The sequence below is a fragment of the Eleutherodactylus coqui genome, chromosome 3 (genome assembly GCF_035609145.1).
Source record: "Eleutherodactylus coqui strain aEleCoq1 chromosome 3, aEleCoq1.hap1, whole genome shotgun sequence".
Lineage (NCBI taxonomy): Eukaryota > Metazoa > Chordata > Amphibia > Anura > Eleutherodactylidae > Eleutherodactylus > Eleutherodactylus coqui.
This window is the reverse complement of record NC_089839.1, coordinates 124,961,562-124,982,237: the sequence shown is the minus strand read 5'-3', so window position 1 is coordinate 124,982,237 and position 20,676 is coordinate 124,961,562. Positions and strand designations below refer to the sequence as shown.

Here is a 20,676-nt window from a genome sequence, read left to right as displayed (position 1 = left end):
AAAAGGGATTCTGAATAAGGAAGGCTATCACTCCATTTTGCAACGCCATGCCATACCCAGTGGACAGCGCTTGATTGGAACCAATTTCATCCTACAACAGGACAATGACCCTAAACACACCTCCAAATTGTGCAAGAACTATTTACAGCAGAAGCAGGCAGCTGGTATTCTATCGGTAATGGAGTGGCCAGCGCAGTCACCAGATCTGAACCCCATTGAGCTGTTGTGGGAGCAGCTTGACCGTATGGTACGCCAGAAGTGCCCATCCAACCAATCCAACTTGTGGGAGATGCTTCTAGAAGCGTGGGGTGCAATTTCTCAAGCTTACCTCAACAAATTAACAGCTAGAATGTCAAAGGTGTGCAATGCTGTAATTGCTGCAAAAGGAGGATTCTTTGACGAAAGCAAAGTTTGATGTAAAAACAATGTTATTTCAAATACAAATCATTATTTCTAACCTTGTCAATGTCTTGACTCTATTTTCTATTCATTTCACAACGCATGGTGGTGAATAAGTGTGACTTTTCATGGAAAACACAATTGTTTGGGTGACCCCAAACTTTTGAACAGTAGTGTACATACATGGGATGTTAGGATATTCAGATTCCTTACATCTAATAGATATAAATATATAAAGGAGTATAAATGAATGTAAAAAAAAAACCATGATATCATAAGATGCAAATGTTAATACCAATTAATACATTAAAAAACATACATTAAACAATTCATAAAAACAGTATAGATGATAGTGTTAATAGTCCACACCACTAGATTTTTTTCCAGTACTTCATTGAGTCCGTTGGGTACTAGTGTCTCTAATCTAAAAATGCAAAACATTTCTTTTTCACGTAATTTTTGGATGGATTTACTGTGTATTGATTCAAGTGGTGTTACTTTAAGGTTTTTAAAATCTTTGTTATGATAATGTAAAAAATGGCGGGATACGCTGTGCTTTATAAAACCATTTTTTATGTTGTTACGATGTTTGTTTATCCTTTCTCTTAAGGTATTTATGGTTCTCCCCACATATCTATGCCCACATGGGCACTCTAATAAATAAATGACTGATTTAGTTTTACAAGTGAGGTGTTGTTTAATAACTAAAGGTGCCCCTTTTACTTCTACTTCCTTCCGTTTGTGATGTTCCAACAGCATTTACATTTCCTTTCACCGCACTTAAACACTCCTGTCGCATTTTTGTTTGTTTTATCTGATTTTATACTTGTGTTTTTTCTTTTTTGGGGCAGGATGGTGCTAAAAGATTTTTTAAAGTTTTTTATTTTTTCTGATTACACACACAGGGTGATCCGGAATCTTGTCTTTCAAAAGTTATGAAGAATGAAAAAGAGAAAGAAAGACAAAGAACACGAACAGCACAATAAGGAAAACCAAACGAATAGCAAAGAAGATAATACAAATCATTTTAGATTAGCATTCACCACTAAATATAGTAGACAATACAACACTATCAAAAAAATCATAAACAGTAATTGGTCAGTATTAAAAGACCCTTTTTTTTGAAAGATTCCGAATCACCCTGTGTGTATTCAGAAAAAATAAAACTTTTAAAAATCTTTTAGCACCATCCTGCCCCAAAAAAGGAAAAACACAAGTATAAAATCAGATAAAACAAACAAAAATGCGACAGGAGTGTTTTTTAAACTCGTTTTATTAAACAGTATGCATCACATACAATAACAGTTAACTGTGTATACATCAGAAAGCTCTTTGGCATTGACATTCAGTACTCAAATACGTTACATTTCTTCTGTGTTTATCAGATGTATATTAACACATGCATTTATAATATTAATGACAATGTTTCTTGTTTTACATGTCGAGCCTGGGTGTGGTTCGTCTTAAGAAATTTTGAAACATATCCTGTGTAATGTTTGTGTGTCTTGACCCACACCAGATCCCCCAGACCTTGTCAAATTTTTCAGGATATTTTCTGTTTTTGTAGACTATTTTTTCATATGGTAGGATAGTATTAATAATGCTCTGCCATTTTGTAACTATCGGGGGGCGTCTGTCCATCCATCGTAGCGCTATAACTTTACGGGCATAAAATAGTACTTTGGTAAGAAATATTTTATCATAGTGCTGCCACTGTTCCTCGTCCATGACCCCCCAGCAGACACATCGCTGGATCCAGCGGTATTGGTATTCCCATCAGTTGGGTTAGGAACTCTGTGATCTCCTCCCAGTACGTGTACACCATCGGGCATTTCCATATTGGATGGTTGAAATTTGCATTTGGTGCACGGCAGCGATGGCACTGACTGGTAATTGACCTATTCATTTTATGGAGTCTACTCGGTGTTAGGTAGCATTGGTGTAGGATATATAATTGGGTTAGTTTATTTGCAGCTGGCGAGACCCCGGTGTATATAGCCATCGCGGTCTCCCAGTCCTCATTAGTCAGTGTTGGGATAAGTTCTTTCCATCACCGTCATCTGTGTGCCGGGGGTCCTGGAGTGCAGCAGGTGAGTATATAGTGCCGAGATTAGGCCCCTGGGGCCTTGTGTGCGCAATATACCTATTAATGGGTATGTTGGGAAGGGTCTCCTGGGCTCCGGGAATTGAGCCGTCAATGCGTGTCTGAGTTGTAGGTATCTAAAGCATCCTGTTCTAGGTACCTGGTATAGTTGTTGCAGTTGCTCAAAGGAGGCTAGTGTTCCATCTATGTATAAGTGTTCCAATGTGGTGATTCCTAAGTTTGACCAAAATTGTCTGTCTGGTAGGTTCAGTAAGTGCGGCAGCGCTCTGTTATTCCATAAAGGGGTCTCCAGGGGGGTGTCTTCCCGCCTAGTCAGTTACCTGCATGCCTTCCAGACATTTGTTGCGAGTCTGTGAATGGGCAGCATCTGTTTTGTCAACAGTCCTGGTGCCTCCAGGAGGATCCAAAGTGATGTCTCCGCGAGGAAGTACATCAGGTGGTGCTCGGAGTTAGGGAGAGGAGAGCCCGACAGCCAATGGCGTATATATCTGACCTGCCCCGCTAGGTAGTATATTTTAAAGTCCGGTAATGCCATTCCTGCTAGTTCTTTGGGTTTTTGTAGGGTTTCCATACGGAGTTTGGCTCTGGATTTTCCCCAAATAAATTAGGTTATTAATGAGTTAGTTTTTGTTGAAGAATTTTTGTGTTAGTCGTTTCTGCGTGTTCTAACCGGTATAAGTATTTGGGGAGTATTATCATTTTGATAAGGTTTATTCTACCTGCTACAGATAGTGGTAGAGGGCTTCAAGCTTTTAGTTTTAGTTGCAGGGTTGTCATTAGGGGTGCAATGTTTAGATCAAAGCTTTGGGTGTGGTCTCTGGTGATATAAATACCTAAATATTTAAATTGAGGAACGATTTGCAGATTATGATATACTTCTCCCGTCCTCCACTCCTCTCCCCTCAGCGGCATAAGGGTAGATTTCTGCCAGTTATTACATAGGCCTGAGAAGTTCCCAAATTCATCTATTTGAGAGATGGCCAGTGGTAGGGTGTATTTGGGTTCTGACATACAGAGTATTATGTCATCTGCATATAATCCTATCTTATCCTCTCTAGATCCAATCTGGATTCCCTTGTATAATGCGTGCTGTCGGATCTTTAGAGCCAGGGGTTCTATGGCAATTGCAAATAAAAGGGGGGAAAGCGGGCAGCCCTGTTGGGTGTCCCTGTGGAGTGGGAAGGAGGTGAAGACCAAGCCATTCGCCATTATCTTTGCCGTCGGGGCGCTATATAGGATAGAGACCCATTTAATAAACGGCTCTCCGAATCCGAATTTCCGCAGAACATCCATCAAGTATGGCCATTCTACTGAATCGAATGCCTTGGCTGCGTCCAATGAGGCCAAGGCCCAATTTGCTCTCCACCTCAATCCCACCTGCGTGATCACCTGCGTCCTTCTGATGCGACAGGAGTGTTTAAGTGCGGTGAAAGGAAATGTAAATGCTGTTGGAACATCACAAACGGAAGGAAGTAGAAGTAAAAGGGGCACCTTTAGTTATTAAACACCACTTGTAAAACTAAATCGGTCATTTATTTATTAGAGTGCCCATGCGGGCATAGATATGTGGGGAGGACCATAAATACCTTTAAGAGAAAGTATTTTTGGAAATCTAAGGCACAAACAGGCTTAGTCACTAAGGGGTTAAAGGGGTTGTCCCGTGCCGAAAGCAAACATTTTTTTTTTCAACAGACCCCCACATTATGCACAGTTAAAAAGAATCCATGTGTTATTTAAAAAAAAAAAAAAAAAATTCGCTTACCTGCATCTCCATTCTGCAGCTTTGAAGATTCTTCTTTTCTTCTTTCAAAGATGGCGCCGCTGGTCTTCTCCCACGGTGCACCGTAGATTTTCTTCTCCTGTCTTGCGTTCCACTGCCGATTACAGCCACTTCATTGGCTGATCGGCACCACGTCACGGAGGCGGAGCTACGATGACGCGGAGAAGAGGGAGGAGCCAGGGCGCCGCTCGTGAGCCCGGAGGGAAACAGAAGAGGATTCCTCTGTGAGCAAGCGTGACCAGAGAAGAGGCTTTATCGTCGCCATGGAGACGGGGACGCCAGCGCCGGAGCAGGTAAGTGAATAACTTCTGTATGGCCAATATTTAATGCACGATGTTTATTACAAAGTGCATTAATATGGCCATACAGAAAAGCATAACCCCACTTGCTGTCGCTGGACAACCCCTTTTAAGGTGTGCGCTACGTAATCGTGCTACTGTACTTGGAGTATGTATGTCATGTAGTCCACTCAATGCTTTCAGCAGTGGGTTTGAGTGCTTACATTGGAGGAGCAGTAGGGAAGTGTGCAGCTTGAAACCCTGAACTCGGGGTCAACTACTCTGAGCCCACAAGCTTGGCTTAGAGCTCAAACTAGCTGTCAGTCTCTTTTAAACAATAATGAATCTTCCTTTCAATTGTAGGATTACTTGCATACGTTTTTGCACAGAAATGGAGGTGTGCACAATCAAGAGCTTCTTTTGGTACATCATTTACAGAGAGCAAATTACATTCCGGCACTGCAGCTAAACCAAGCATTGAAAAATTATCACATGGTAAGTCCTTTCTATTGGTGATCTTTGAAAATATTGTGGTTGAAATAAAAGTGTATCTTACATTTTAGGTTATTAATAGGTAATAGTAACTCCATTCAGCCAGTTTTAGGACAATAGTCTGTGAAGGAACCATAGTTTTCTGTTGGTTCCAGTTTCAGCTGTCCAAGATGGCCACTGCAATTTTCCAACTACCTAATGCACACTGTGCACTGCACTGATTACATAAGCAGCCCTGCCCAGAGTAGTGCATTGGCAGTCTAAGCCTGCTTGACCATGCCCAAGACGGAATATCGCTAGCGATATTCCGCTGTGGCGGAGCAGGGGGGAGAACTGACAGGTTTCTGCGGTGAGCCTACATAATAGGCTCACTGCGGCAAATCGCAGCTTGCAGCGACTTGAATCCAGTAAGTGGAGAATCGCTATTATTCTCTGCTCATGGACGTCGGGCTGCGCTTTCCATAGTTGGCCTATTGAAAGTGTTCACTGCGTTACCCGCGGCCAGATTATCGCCACAGGTAACGCAATTACAACTCGCCCATGGACAGGCAGCCTAACTCTACCTATGCACTGTGGGGAATTGGGTAATGGGTCAGAGTGCTAAATAAGCCCAGTGATCGCTGTAATATACCACAATCATTATGCAACACTCAATGATATTCTGACCATTTTAGGCCAAAGCTTGTGGCTCACCTGAACTCGCCATGCAATTTTTGATCACATAAGTTTCTTGAGCACAAAAAGTTGTCTCATTCCAAAAATAATTTACCTTCTCATGATTTCTAAACTAATTATACATCCATGCAAAACTTACACTTATTTTATTATTTGACCTCTGCGAGTGCATAGGACCTTCACAGGCATTGATATTTTCCCATCTAGAAGGTCTGGGAACAAAATGAAAAACATCGAATCTTGTAGAGCAAAAAATTCTCTTCCAAATAGAACAAAAATGAATAAAAAAAAAATGGAGTACATTCCGATTTTCGCCTTTGAAAAAGGGAAAAATTAGCAAAAAAAGTGTGTTTTGCCATTTTTGACTCATTGTATCTTAAGAGCTATGCATCCTTTTGGGTCCATAATGTGAATAATGAGAAACATTTCTATGGAGTACACATTGATAAATTCATAGCCGAGTTGGATTGCATTGATTATGAGTTATTACTGCTTAAAATGAGTTTTATTTTGCACGATAGATATTTTCAGCTACTTTGACATGCAATGGTGGCAGAATGATAAGAGTGGCAGTCTGAGTAGCTTAGCTCGATTCAGCACCAAAAGTTCTTCTAGTATGTGAAGTTTCATTGCTCTAGAGTCATTGGAACTGGCTTGGCAATGGATTGAAATCGCCACTATTTTCAGGTTGCGCGCTGTAATCACATGACAACCCCCTAGATTAAGACCTGTAGCTCGTGAACCAAAGCACTTTGAAGCCTAATATTCTGGCTATCATAGTTTAGGGTCAGGGTCTATCTTTGTGCAAAGTTTCATTGAAATCTGAGATGGTCGACCGGGAGCGTTGGTTGAACTGACACGGAATGACCCTAATCTGAAGACTGCATCGTCTGTCTTGTTTGTCCGAAACAAGGCCCCAGAACTGGCAGATCAGAGGGCTGACGAACTACTTTACTATAGGTAATATATTCTCCTCCAGTCCCAGAATAAAGAGACCCACCAGCTGGGGACAAATTTTTGAAGACCTTTTCTAGTTGTGGAATCCCTTGTAGAATGAAAGTTGGAAGGGACCTCCAGGGTCATCTGGTCCAACCCCCTGCTTAGTGCAGGATTCACTGAATGATCCCAGACAGATATTTGTCCAGCCTTTGTTCGAACACTTCCATTGAAGGAGAACTCACCACCTCCCGTGGTAACCTGTTCCACTCATTGATCACCCTCACTGTTAGAAAGTTTTCTTTCTAAAATCTAACTTGTGTCTCCTCCCTTTTTAGTTTCATCCCATTGCTTCTGCTCTTGTGCAAATGAGAATAGGGCTGATCCCTCTGCACTGTGACATCCCTTCAGATATTTGTAGACCGCTATTAAGTCTTCTCTCAGCCTTCTTTTTTGCAAGCTAAACATTCCCAGATCCTTTAACCGTTCCTCATAGGACATGATTTGCAGTCAGCTCACCATCTTGGTAACTCTTCTCTAAACTTGCTCCAGTTTGTCGTGTTTTTTTTTGTTTTGTTTTGTTTTTTTATAGTCGTGTGCCCAGAACTGGATACAGTATTCCAGGTGAAGGTCTGAAGGAAGAGTAGAGGGGGAGAAATACCACACATCACACATGATCTAGACTCTATGCTTCTCTTAATACATCCCAGAAGTGTGTTTTCCCTCCTTTTCAAATATAGCACTTTAGTTGTTTTTGTTGTGAATGCTGGGGTGAAGCTGCTGATAAACATGCTGCAAGGCGCAAACTCTCTGGGAAGTTCAGCACCATGAGTTTGTTTGCCCCTTCGTGACGGAGCCTGTTTGCCCCTTCGTGACGGAGCCTGTTTGCCCCTTCGTGACGGAGCCTGTTTGCCCCTTCGTGACGGAGCCTGTTTGCCCCTTCGTGACGGAGCCTGTTTGCCCCTTCGTGACGGAGCCTGTTTGCCCCTTCGTGACGGAGCCTGTTTGCCCCTTCGTGACGGAGCCTGTTTGCCCCTTCGTGACGGAGCCTGTTTGCCCCTTCGTGACGGAGCCTGTTTGCCCCTTCGTGACGGAGCCTGTTTGCCCCTTCGTGACGGAGCCTGTTTGCCCCTTCGTGACGGAGCCTGTTTGCCCCTTCGTGACGGGTCACTCGACATACAATAACTCCGTAAAGGTTTTGCATATCCCAGTGATTCTGAGCTCTTGTAGGGCTCTTGAGAGTCCAAAACCATAGAGAACCCCCACAAGTGACCCCATTTTGAAAGCTAGACCCCTTAATGAATTTATCTAGGGGTGTACTGCTCATTTTGACCACACCGTTTTTCAATCAATTCAAGCAAAGCAAAAGGAAAAAATTGTGATTTTTCGTGTTTTTGGCAATTCTGTCATTTTAAAAACAGCTTTTTTTTGTACAGCACACACATGAATGAAGACTTGTACCCCAAAATGGATACCCCTGTTTGTCCCGTGTTCAGAGACATACCCATTGTGGCCTTAATCTTATGTCTGAATGCACAACGGGGCACAAAATGTAAGGAGTAGGTGGTGGCTTTCAGAACAGAAATTTAGCATGAAGGGGTTTAGGCCCCATTGCCCACTGGTAGAGCCCTTGAGCAGCCAAAACGACACAGAACCTCAACAAATGACCCCATTTTGAAAACTAGACCCCATAATGAATTCATCAAGGAGTGTGCTGCCTATTTTTACCCTATGGTAATGGAAGGAGCACCCGTTGGATTTCAGGGTATAATGGAATAAATTCCAGGCCCCATTGCCCACTTATAGAGCCATAGAGCGGCCAAAACGATAAAGAACCCCCACAAATGACCCCATTTTGAAAACTAGACCCCATAATGAATTCATCAAGGAGTGTGCTGCCTATTTTTACCCTACAGTTTTTGAATAAATCTAAGCAAAGCTGTAGGAAAAAACTACATTTTTCATTTTTCTTTGGCAGTTGTATCAAATGAAAAACAGTTTTTTTTTTTGTACAGCACACGTATAAATGAAGACTTTTCCCCCACAATGGATACCCCTGTTTGTCCCATGTTCAGAAACATACCCTTTGTGGCCCTAATCTGCTTAAAGGACACATGGCTAGGCCTATAATGGAAGGAGCACCCGTTGGATTTCAGGGTACAATGGAATAAATTCCAGGCCCCATTGCCCACTTATAGAGCCATAGAGCGGCCAAAACGATAAAGAACCCCCCACAAATGACCCCATTTTGAATACTAGACCCCTTAATGAATTTATCTAGGGGTGTACTGCATATTTTGACCCAACAGTATTTGAATGAATCTAAGCAAAGCAGAAAAAAAAAATTACGAGTTTCATTTTTTGGGCAATTTGGCAATTTTGTCAATTTAAAGTTGTTTTTTTTTGTACAGGGTACATAGGAATGAAGGCGTTCACCCCAAAATGTATCCCCCCATTTGTCCCGTGTTCAGAAACATACCCATTGCGGCCCTAATCTACTTACAGGACACATCGCAAGGCCTATAATGCAGGGAACACCTGTTGGATTGCAGGGCACAACCGAATAAATTCCAGGCCCCGTTGCTCACTTGCACGGTAAAAACTGACACCTTAAAAAAATCCCACCCACCTCCACGATTTTTGGCGTTCCCTAAATCTTAGATAAAAGTAATAATGTGAACTGTGTGGTATTTCCGAAGACGGGTAATTACAGAGCCTGGTTGGGATGGGCACATGGGGCACAAAAAGCATGAAAGGAGGGGGGTCCTTTCATGCTTTTTGTGGGGTATTTCTTGATCGGCAGGAGTGGGGTTTAAAAAGTGGCGCTCTGAGGCTTTGTAAGCTTGCTGAGGTGCGGCGGTCTCAAACAGAAGGCGCTCGACAAGCTGCTCCTGGAACTGCAGGAAGGCGAGCGTTCCCGGAGCTTCTTCCAAATTACGTATTACAGGTCGCGGTCTAAATAACACCGGGCTCACACGGCCTTATGTGGCATCCACTAGCGGAGGCCCGCAGCGGATCTCAGCTGTGAGCCCGGCGGTGGCGCTGTGTATGGCCATGTAATGTACTGCGCATAACTGTGTACTTACACAGGCGGTCATGCGCAGTAAACTTTTTTTTTTTGTATTTCCCACACCATCGCTTAGCAAAGACGCGGGTACCCGCAGCCCATACACAATGTAGTTGCGTATGGGCTGCGAGTATATCCGCGACCATGGAGCTCAATGGGCTCTGTCACGGATATCAACAGTAAAATACAACCTGCTGCGTTGTTTTCTGCGAGTGGATTACACAATTCTGACCCACTAATGTGAGTGGAATGGTATAATCCAATGCGATTGATCCGCGGATCAGACTCATGCGGAATCTGTCATTTCTATTCGGTCATGTGAGACCAGCCTAAGGTAGATCACTACTTTTTTATCACGTGATTGGGGACCGCATAACGAGGTCACTGCTCCAGGCTCTTGGCGACCGTTGAACGCCAGGAGCAAGGAGATTTTAAATTTCCTGAGCTCCCCAACTCTTGTGCATGTGTCCGGTGTTTTGCCGACAGTTGCATGTGCAGAATCCGGGAAGGTTCATGGAGAAGAATCACGTTGGGGTTCAAATATGGAGGCTTCCGGTAAAAAGTTTAATCTCCTTTCACCGACCGCATCGGTGAGGGGAGATGAACCTTCACCTTTTTTTTACTCTTACGTTATCGCCATTATCCATTGGATAACGGCGAACATGGGACCAGGAACTGCTCACCGCTAAATTTTGTAGCCAAGCGCAGGGAGATTTTTAAATTACCCTGGCAATCCACAGCTTTTGCGCATGCGTCTGCCATTTTGGCGACGGGCATGTGCGCAGAAGCTGGGGTATGGTCCACGGATAAATCCGAGGGCCTTAGGTACTTCATTTCATCCTCCCTCACGGATATGATCCGTGAGGGAAGATGAAACGTCAGCTTTTGAACCTTTTTTTTTTTTTACTTTAAGTGATCACTGTTATCCATTGGATAACAGTGATCATGTCCCCAGTGACATCCCTCTGCTCCTGGCTACACATGGCAGCCAGGAGCAGAGGGATTTAAATTTCCCGGGGCTCGAGCCCCTCTGTGCACACGCCCGATGATTGACATCGGGCGTGCATGCGCAGAATGGGACTTCGGGTCCCGGGAGACCAGGCCATCGCGGAGGACCCGAGGTGAGTATTTTCACCTCCCCTCATGGATCGGATCCATGAGGGGAGGTGAAACTGGCACTTTTTTCAACTTTTAACTTTTTCGCGATCGCCGCTATCCAGTGGATAGCGGCTATCATGGACCCCGGGACCGCTCACCGCAGTCCCCGGTGACATCTCCTGGTTCCCGGCTACCTTAAGGAGCCGGGAGCCAGGAGATTTTAAATTTACATAATGTCATACGTGTGGCGCGCATGCGTAGAACAGCGGCGACTGGTCCCGGAGGACCAGTACACTGCGGGACACCTCCAACAAGGCGGGTAAGTAATCTCAGCTGCCCTGGGTATCTAACTTCTTTTTTTTCAACTTTTTTTTTTTTTTTTTTTACTTTATTGCGATCGGCGCTATCCATTGAATAGTGCTGATCGCATTGCTGGGGGGGGGGGGGGGGGTACCGCCCGCAGCTCAGGATGACGGCTCCATGCTGTCGGCTACCTGGGGGCACCGACAGCATGGAGCTGTCACGTCCTCAGCTAAGAGGGCATTAATCCAAAGAGGATGTATGTTTTTACGTCCTCTAGGATTAAAGCCCACTTAGTAAGGACGTAAAAAGGCAATGGGGCAGTCACTAAGGGGTTAAACATGCAAGCCCTTGCAACCTCTCACCAGTGGTGCTTTGACCTCTTTTGATGTCCTTTATGCTCTTGTGCAGCACTTCGTTAGGGGTTAACATGTTTCCAGTACAGTTTCAGATCTTTTTAATATGGGTAAATTTTGTATGTATTTGATTGAAATTCTAGTGTTACCTATTTTGCTATGTAAAGAGTAGATGGGCATTTGTCGCTTAGACAAACTTTACATCAATGCTACAGGTAAGTTTAAGAAACTTATTAATAGATCTTATTTTTGAAAAATGCTTTTCTCCACTTATGAGCCACTACTTCTTGATCCTGCACTGATTCATTAAGGAAGCTACAACTTAAGACAGATTTAAGCAATATTCTAAACTGTCAGAGTGGGAGTGGGGGCATGCCCACTAATCATTGACTCTGCCCTCTGCTATAATCAGTGTAGGTATGGTCGGCATTCTGAATATTCAAGGGCAGAATAGTGACATTCTATATATGATTGGGAATGCCAAAGCTCTGGATGTAATGACTGTGGGGCATGGCGAAGTGCTGCATGAGATTGCGGGAGAAACGGTGAAGCTCCTTGATATTACATTTAATGGGCAAGGGTCAGAATTAATGTAGGGTACTGGTCTGTGGAGTCTCATGATTTTTGAGGTCTTGATGGATAAGTTAAGATGGGGGTGGCATGTTACTTGTTTTTAGCCCTGGTTTTCCTACTGGAAGCAAAAAGCATGATATGGCCAGGTCCAGACGCAGCAGATTTTGTACTGCTGATTTGCAGCAATTTACAGTACAAGTAGATCTCAATCTATAAAAGGTGCTCACAGAAACTGGAACTTGTACCAGGGATTTTCTTATTTGCCAATCTGCAGCTAATTCTGTTGCAAAAATGCTGTAGATTTTACCTATTGCAATACATTGAACAAATACAGATTTGTTGCATATATTTGCCACATTTTCATGGTTTTCCACAGCCAAAATTTTCTGCTATGTCCTTACCCAGCCTGTATTAGTATGGGGTTCCCCAGAAGAAATTTTTTTCCCATGGATTAGAGTATTAAAACACATTCTAGAGCTGTGGTTTTTATCTCATCCCAGAGCCATATTCTCTAGTACACTGCTTTATCATGATCTCCATGCTGCTGCTTCTGACTATGTTGTGGAAAGGCATAAGGGAGCAAGATCTTCTCTTCTGTTATGATCTGGGAGAGATCATAGCAGCTAGTCTTGACCCATTCTGGAGCTTACTTCAAGGAAGACTGATAATTAAAAGTTTAGCCTACAGAAGGGGAAAGCTGCTTTCTCGTGTCCCCCCAAGGGAGTAGGGAGGAATAGGCTGAGAGGCTCTCCTCAGTTTATCAGGGTGTCCCTGCATGGAGGTGTTACTTCCTGGGAATCCTCCAGTCATTGCTCTGGGCACTCGTTCTCTGCATTCCTTTTGGTGTTCACACTTCCCAAGGCTAAAATCCATCCTCAGGTTTTTATTTATTTTATTTTTTCCCCCTTATCTGAGCATATTTTCTTTATTTGGGTGCAACCTGTGGTGGTACTTCTCACTGGAGTGAAAACTGGGGAATCACCATCGGAGGGTGGGCTAAGTTCTTTTTTTACTTTTGCCCCTTCTGCAGCACCCATAGTAGCAAGCAAATTAGACTGACTTGGGGTCAGACACGTTGCTAGACAGGCTGCAGCCAGAGTCACACATTTCGCTTGCACTGTTATACTATTTTCATGTGGGCAGTCTACACCATGCTATGCTGATTGCCTGCCATCGAGACAGGCTCCCAGCAATTTGCCTATTGGCTCCCTGCCAGCTACAGAGCCCTGTCCGCCGTTAAACCAGAATGAGCACGCTCTGTCTTGTGCAGTCCTGGACCTTATTAAAGTTGACAGGCTGGATTGGACTTCCTTACACCCCTTACCAAATGCGTCTGGCAGAGAAGACTCCTTACCCTCTGGATCCTCTTGTGGAAGAATCAGTAAGTTGTCTAGAGCATCTTGCAACATTCCTGAGTTGCCAGCCTCATCGTGCTCCCCACCCTCACTGGGATGTGCTCTGATCTTTTTCCCTAGGGGTGACCTTTGCTTGGAAGGCAATGTGTTTTAGGTCTCCCCCCTAATTCAGATCTGGTTGAGGAACAATCATCTAAACCAGGACGTACCCCTGTGGCGTTAAGGGTTTAAAAATACAAAAAAAAACGTTTTGCCATATTTATAATAAAATATCAATAATAAAATACATATTTAGTATTGCTGCATCTGTGAAAGTATGTAGACGGAAAAAAGCTCTTGCGTGCAAAAGATGGTGGCAGTAAGTTTAAAAGCATTAAATTTCTCATCTGTAACATTGAGGGACACAGCCAAGACCTTGGGTATAGTTACTGTTTCTAGGAGGCGACACTAAGCAGAAAGTGTTAACACCTCCTACTAGCTATGCCCTTGCAGCAGTTTTTAGCTGGTCAGTTTTTAGCTTGGCGTCTGTAGGAGGTAGACATGTCTTGGTTAGGTCTTCAGGGAAATACGGGGAAGCAGGGCTTTTCCCTGGCCTCCAAGTGGAAGAGCGCACAGTACGGTATCTCCACTGTGCTGTCTACGCCTGACCCAAACAAGAAAAAGTGGCTCGATCATGCCTTTTGCGCAGTAGATTGTTGCCTGCCAGCCATAGTGTTCCCCACAATGGAGCAACTCCCACTCTCCGTGATGGTGAGTGTGGTGACGGACTGCCATACTGGAGATGGAACACTATCGGGAATGCCTATTTGCAAGAAGAGTGAGTATACGTAAGTATAACCCCTATGCTCTCCTCTTCCCTGGTGGTTTTTCTTCCCTTTCCTCTTCCTCCCTTCCCTGTCTCCTATGGGAGTCAGTTAGTGGCACTTCTTCCTCCTCTCTCAGGCTCTGGTCCTCTGCTTATGCGTGGGCAACAAACGGCACAACTGGCACCTGATGCTGCCTAATGAACGGCACGGCTGGCGTGTAATCCAGGGCGCTGTGACCTTTTGTACCCGAGGGGATTGGGGGCTCCGGCTGGTGTAGGAGCGGCTGCTGCGGCCTCTACTTTGGCTCCCAGCTTTTCGGGCCTACCTGGCCCCTCTGCCTTCTGTCCGGATTGCCTCTCCAATGGGGATCCGGGTCTCCCACTGGTGTAGCAGTCGTCACGTTGCTGCCCGGCCAGTCAGGTGGCGTGTGAAAAGAATTTAGGCCCAGGCTTTCTTTTTGGCCTACCCCATATCAAGTGCTGTGGCGCCGGCGGTGAGTTAGCAGCATGCCCACAGCCGCTGCAGGTCGGACAGACCTTGCTGTGCATTGAGGAGGCCGCTATTTTCTGGTCGCTGATATGCCTGGTGGAGGGTATTAATCTAGGCTTCGGCCTGGTGTGTGCTCACGATGGGGGGAGCATGGGAACTTTGGAAGGGGGCACTTGGGAGTCGAGGCCATCCACTCCTCCCACGTCCTGGCAGTGACTGGCCCCCTCATCCCCCTCCCTACCTCTCCTCTACAGATGTCCCACCTGCTCTCGGCTCGCCGGCGCACTAGTTAGCTGCATCTGCATTGGAGAAGCACTGCTTTCTGCAATCCAGAAGCTCCAGCCCGGGATAAGGCAGTCGTTTTGGATTTGGTAAGCTGTTGCGATTTTCCCCTGCACTGTACTATTCCTGCAGCTATACTTCCCGGTAAATCTGTGCGCAGTACTGTGCTAATGCCACGTCTGACCTCTAGACCGGAAGGTTCTCGACAAGCTACAGGCAGAGCCAAATTTACGCCTGTGCTAGCTGTAACGCAAAGTTCTCCTGTGGTCAGTCTAAGCCCCGCTGTGCGGACTGCCTCCCATCTCAGCAGACTCCAGTGGCGACAGTTTCCATTCCCTCTGCTGCTCCAGTCAATCAGGTGGTTGAACCAGAATGGGCGCGCTCGCTTGCCTCAGTGGTCTCCGTCCTGGCTAGCACGTCAGTTGCCATTTTTTACACAGGCTGTGTAGGGACGGAGATGATTCCCCCTCGGGAGCTGTCGCATGGTAGAACACGATGATTCCCCTTGGTCCAGGGTGTCATCGCGTAGTGGCCCACGTATGATAACTACATCCTCAGTCCCGCCATTCCTCCACCTCCCAACCCTCTACATCAAAGGCTCTCTATCCCATGGGCCCAGGGATAGCAGCCAGCCGGAAGGGCAACTGTCACTCCACATCACCCTCGGGCATAGACTAAGAGCAAGCCTCTAAGCTAGTCAAGCTGATGGACAGCTTGATTGTTGTGGTTAAGGAGACCCTCCACGTGATGGTGGAACAGTCGGTGGCAGCGGCCACATATTTTAGGCGACATAAGTGCCGAAACCAGCTATTCCACACTTCTTAAGGCCTATGTGGCATGGGCAAAGCAATTCCCCCAAGAAATTCTCTCGGACACTCCAACCGACGAGTTGGCAGACACGGCGGACAACATTCTTCAGGCCGGAAAATTCTTATGCACGGCTACTTTGGATTTCGTAGAATTTCTAGCCCAGGCATCGGTGGTTTCTGGGATTTCTCGACGGGCACTCTGGCTGAACTGGGATGCGGATTCTAAAAAGATGCTGACGAAGCTTCCGTTGCAACAGCCTCTTTGGGACCAGACTGGATGAGCTAATTAAGGATGCTACGAGCGTAAAAGGCTTGTTCCTTTTCCAGAAAGGGGCTAAAAAAGAAAGGCTGCGCTAAAAAAGAAATCCTCTTTCCGGTCCTTTTGCCACTTGTCTCGTACGGACAATGGATGTAAGGCAAGAAAACTCTGCAGGAGCACAGGAGGGGACCCTCCTTCAAACAAGGATGTCTTGGCAACCCTTCCCCCGTTTATCCAAGTCGGCAGGTGCAACGGTTTCCATATGAAGGTCAGCCCCACCGTGGTGGAGGGGCCGGCTCTCCCTGTTCAGAAACACGTGGCTAGCTCGCGTGTCAGATTCTTGGATTCGTGAGATTGTCTTCTTTGGCTATGTCATAGTTTGCACCGCTTCCCCTGGATGACTTTTTCAGATCAAGGCTCCCGAAGGCGCCAGAAAGGCATCACAGCTTATTCTGGCAGCCGACCACCTGCTCTCTCGGAGTCGTTGTACAAGTACCACGTTTCCAGCACAATCGGTGCTCCTATTCAAACCTGTTCACAGTTCCCAAAAAGGACCGCACAGTCAGATTAGTTCTCTACTTGAAGAGTCTGAATCGCTGTTACGTTTAGGCATTTTCGCATGGAATCTCTGAGATCGGTCATCTCATCCATGTAGCCAAGAGTTTCTTTAATCGACATCAAGGACGCGCATTTTTTCTCAGCCGGGAAACAGTCGACCTCTGAGAATGGGAATGGCATTCTTAGATTTTTCCGGGCGGTATGTCTGCGATGGGCGCAACCAGACGTCGACATTATGGCATCTAGGGTCAACTGGAAGGTGCAGCACTTCGTGGCCAGGTCTCGGGATCCTCGGATGCTGGCTGTGGATGCACTGATGATCCTGTGGTCTGAGTTCCACCTCCCATACATCTTTCCTCCGTGCCTGCTCATACTGAGTGCTCAAGAAGACCAGGATGGAGGGTCGTCCGGTAATCCCGATAGTGCAGGACTGGCCGCAGTGAGCATGGAATGTGAACCTCTTAGATCTGCTTGACGGCGCCCTGTGACCATTACGCAGGGTCCACTCTTCCACCCGATTTTAGGGTCCATCATTTGACGGCATGGCTGTTGAAGCCGAGGTTCTAAGGGCACACGGATTTATGGAGCTGGTCATTCAAACCATGATAAAGACCCAAAAGCCCTTCTCATCTAAAATTTAACGTCTGGTGTGGAAAAGGTTTTTCGCTTTGTGCGAGGAACGTCGTTTACAATCAATATGTTACTCTGGCCCATGTTTTGCCCTTCCTACAAGCGGGATTGGCCATGGGGTTGAAGTTGAGTTCCTTGAAAGGTCAAGCGTCAGCCCTATCTCTCCTCTACCAGAGGCCGTTGGCTACCAAGTCAGCAAGCCGCACTCTTCAGGTTTTTTTTCTTTTTAACTCTGCTCCACTGTACCTTTCACCAACACCTACTTGGGAACGGAATCTCATCCTGGATGATCTTCAGTGTCATCACTTTAAACCGCTGAAAGAAGTACAGTTATGACTTTTTTTGTCGTGGAAGGGGGCTTCCTCGTGGCAATTAAGTCTATACGCAGTGTTTCCGAGCTGGCTGCGTTGTTGGTCAAACTTCCCCTCCACCACCACCCTTTCTTGCTTTCCGTCAGGACAAGGTGGTGTTGCATCCGGAGCCTTCGTTCCTGCCGAAGGTGGTGTCTTCTCGCCACCTCTCTTCCACGGCATCCAAGGTAACCATCTCCAGATAGGCCTTGGCCACCGTCATACGGATCTATCGTGCCAATGGACAGACTCCTCCTATTGCTGTGACTGCACACATCACGGGTGGTGGACTTCCTGGGCGGTTTATCATGGGGCTTCGGCCCTCCAGGTCTTCAAGACGGCGATTTTGGTCCTCCCTGCATACCTTTTTCTAAATTCTGCAGGGTGCCTACTTGAGCATCTGTGGACGCCTTCCTCGGTTGGAGAGTGTTGCAGGCAGCCATTCACTGACTGAACATGGGTGTTGATTCGGAAGTATGTTTTTTGTGGGACTGCCCTTGAATGTCCCAAGGTCTTGGCTGTGTCCCCCAATGATACAAATGAAGAAAACGTATTTTTGGTATAACTTGCCATAAAATCACTTTTTCGTCCTGTTCATTGGGGGACACAGCACCCACCCATTTTGTGATTAACTTATTTTCTTGTTGGAACTTTCGTTTTTCTGTAGTCGCATATGGCGCTAACAATATGCAATCAGCATAAACACTATGGTACATATATTGAGTTATGGTGTACTCCTACTGAGCTGCTCCTACTGCTTGCATATAAAACTGCTCAGCATGGTGTCTGTAGGAGGGGTATAACTAGTAGGAGGAGTTAACACTTTTCTGTTCAGTGCCGCCTCCTAGTAGTAGAAGCTATACCCAAGGTCTTGGCTGTCTGTCCCCACCCCCCCACCCCCCACCACCCCCCAATGGGTATTATTGTATCTTTACACCAAAGGAAGTACTGGTGGAGCCAAAATACAGGGGATTGACTCCCCCTGTTCGTGATTGGCTGTCCGCCTGTCTCCTCTGTCCTTGGCACTGAAGGGGAGAGCCGGTGGTCTGGACCTGTGAGCGCTTCAGTGGCACATGTCAGTGCTGGGCATGCAGGAGCAGTGCAGAGTGGGGGGGGGGGGGGGGGCGGATGGGGGCAGTGTAATCACTGGCCCAGTTTGGCACATGTCAGCGCTGGGCATGCAGGAGCCGTGCTGAGTGGCGGAGGGGGCGAAGTTTAATCAGTGGGGCAGTTTGCCAGCAGCAACGCTGGGGTGTATGTTACCCAGCCACAGTGTGCTTTTATAGTTGCCTGCCCTGGAGGGTTAGGTTTAGGGATTAGTTTTCCTGTTAGCCTTAGCTTTTTTTGCTGTAAATGCTTTCATGTTACCGCTGTAACATGGAAGCATTGACCGCTAATAAAGTAAGCCTAACACGAACAGGAATCCCTAACCCTCCAGCCCAGGCAAAAAGAAATCTACACGCTGCAGGTAGGACCTACATCAACGTAGCCAGTTGGAAGCTAGGGGTGTGACGGGGGCGTTCCTGTATCAAAGCCCTGTCAAACCCCTAGCTTCCGGTGGCGTCAAGATATTATAATGCGCCCCCCCAATGACCGTGACGAGAAAAGGATTTTATGGTAAGTTATACATAAAACCTTATCTTTTAAAAAAAAGAATTGTGGTACAGCAAAAATAAAACTGTTTGGTATTGTAGTAATTGTACTGACCCATAGAATAAAGTTAGATAATTTTTGTTGTAGTTTGTGCACTGTAGTAATGAGGAATTTTTCTTTTCCCCCAGCGTCATCCTGACAGCATACCTGTAGGTTGCACCTTGACCTTGTAGGGACAGGAAGCAAGAGACTTCAAAAGGCTCCTCCCGCCTCCCATTCTCCAGTGCTTCCTGTCCCTACAGGGACATGCTAGAGGAGCTCCCTCCAGGGAGCCGCAAGGCTGACAGCGGGGTTGGCGGTCCACAGGATTGCCTCCCCTCTCACCTCCCTTCTGGAAGTCGGCGCAGTCCGGGAATACGGCGGGCCACAGGTCTGACCGCCCGGGTGTCACCAGCGCATCGGAGTGGCAGGCCAGAGGTCCTTGAGTCCCCTCCTGCTTCTCCACTGGGCTCCCGTGTCATCACTTCAGCCAGGAGAGCGGCGGGCCATAGGCTTGGGAGCCTCTCTCCTCCAGGCATGCCGTGCGCAACAACGGGGGGCGGAGCCAGTGACGCGGTGACGTCAGACGCAGACAGCAACCCGGAAATGGCAGGAGATTTAAAAATGGAAATCCCCCGGCAAGCTTCCACTGACAGGACACCTTCAGTGAAGGATTATCCTGACAAGCTGCTTTAGTCTACTGCTATCCTGCACCATGACTACCAAAGAATCAGAAGTGGAAGCCCTGCAAACTGTAAGTGTGACTTATGTAGGGGTAATATGCTCAGTGGGACTTATTGCGATGTATGGGGGGTTTCCCTTATGTGCGTGCATGTATCATTGCAGGACAGGGAGTCCACCAGGTCTAAACAGGACCCTAAGGAAAGACACAGGAATTGCGCCCTGTGTCTTAAAAAACTGGATGAGGCGTAGAAAAAGAAACTATGTCCTGAATGTACCTCCAAGATCCTCACGGACGAGCAGTCTGCGTTCAGAGAAGATATAAGATCCCTGGTTAGGGAGGAGGTCCGGGCATCAATCTCCAGTCTCCCCCCCAGCTCAGCGGGAGAGAAGGACCGCCAAAAGGTCTAGCCACATACTGCTAACGAGCTCAGACTCTGAACAATCCCTGGGCGACCTTTCAGATGGTGAATTGTTCGACCCTCCCCCTGACGCTAAGAATGAGAACAAAAAGTACTACTTCTGATCGGGTGATCTGGATGACCTGATTAAAGCAGTCAGGGATACTATGAAGGTCGAGGATGTGGTCGAGCCAAGGTCCGTGCAGGACGATATGTTTGGAGGGCTCAGACCGAGGAACCGCATCGTCTTCCCGGTAAATGACACCCTGAAAAAGGTGATCGCGGACGAATGGGCTTGCGCGGACAAACACCTCTACCTACCCCGCGAGTATAAGGAGAGGCTCCGTTTCGCAGAGGAAGATGTGC

The 20,676-nt window shown here is 46.5% G+C and overlaps 1 protein-coding gene across 1 annotated transcript in view; it reads left to right on the top strand.

Moving 5' to 3' along the window:
• The window catches only part of AHCTF1 (AT-hook containing transcription factor 1), a 220,573-nt gene that overhangs the window by 77,635 nt on the left and 122,262 nt on the right, over nt 1-20,676 (top strand). The window contains 1 exon segment of the mRNA XM_066596053.1: nt 4,925-5,056. Coding sequence (XP_066452150.1) covers nt 4,925-5,056 — 132 coding nt within the window.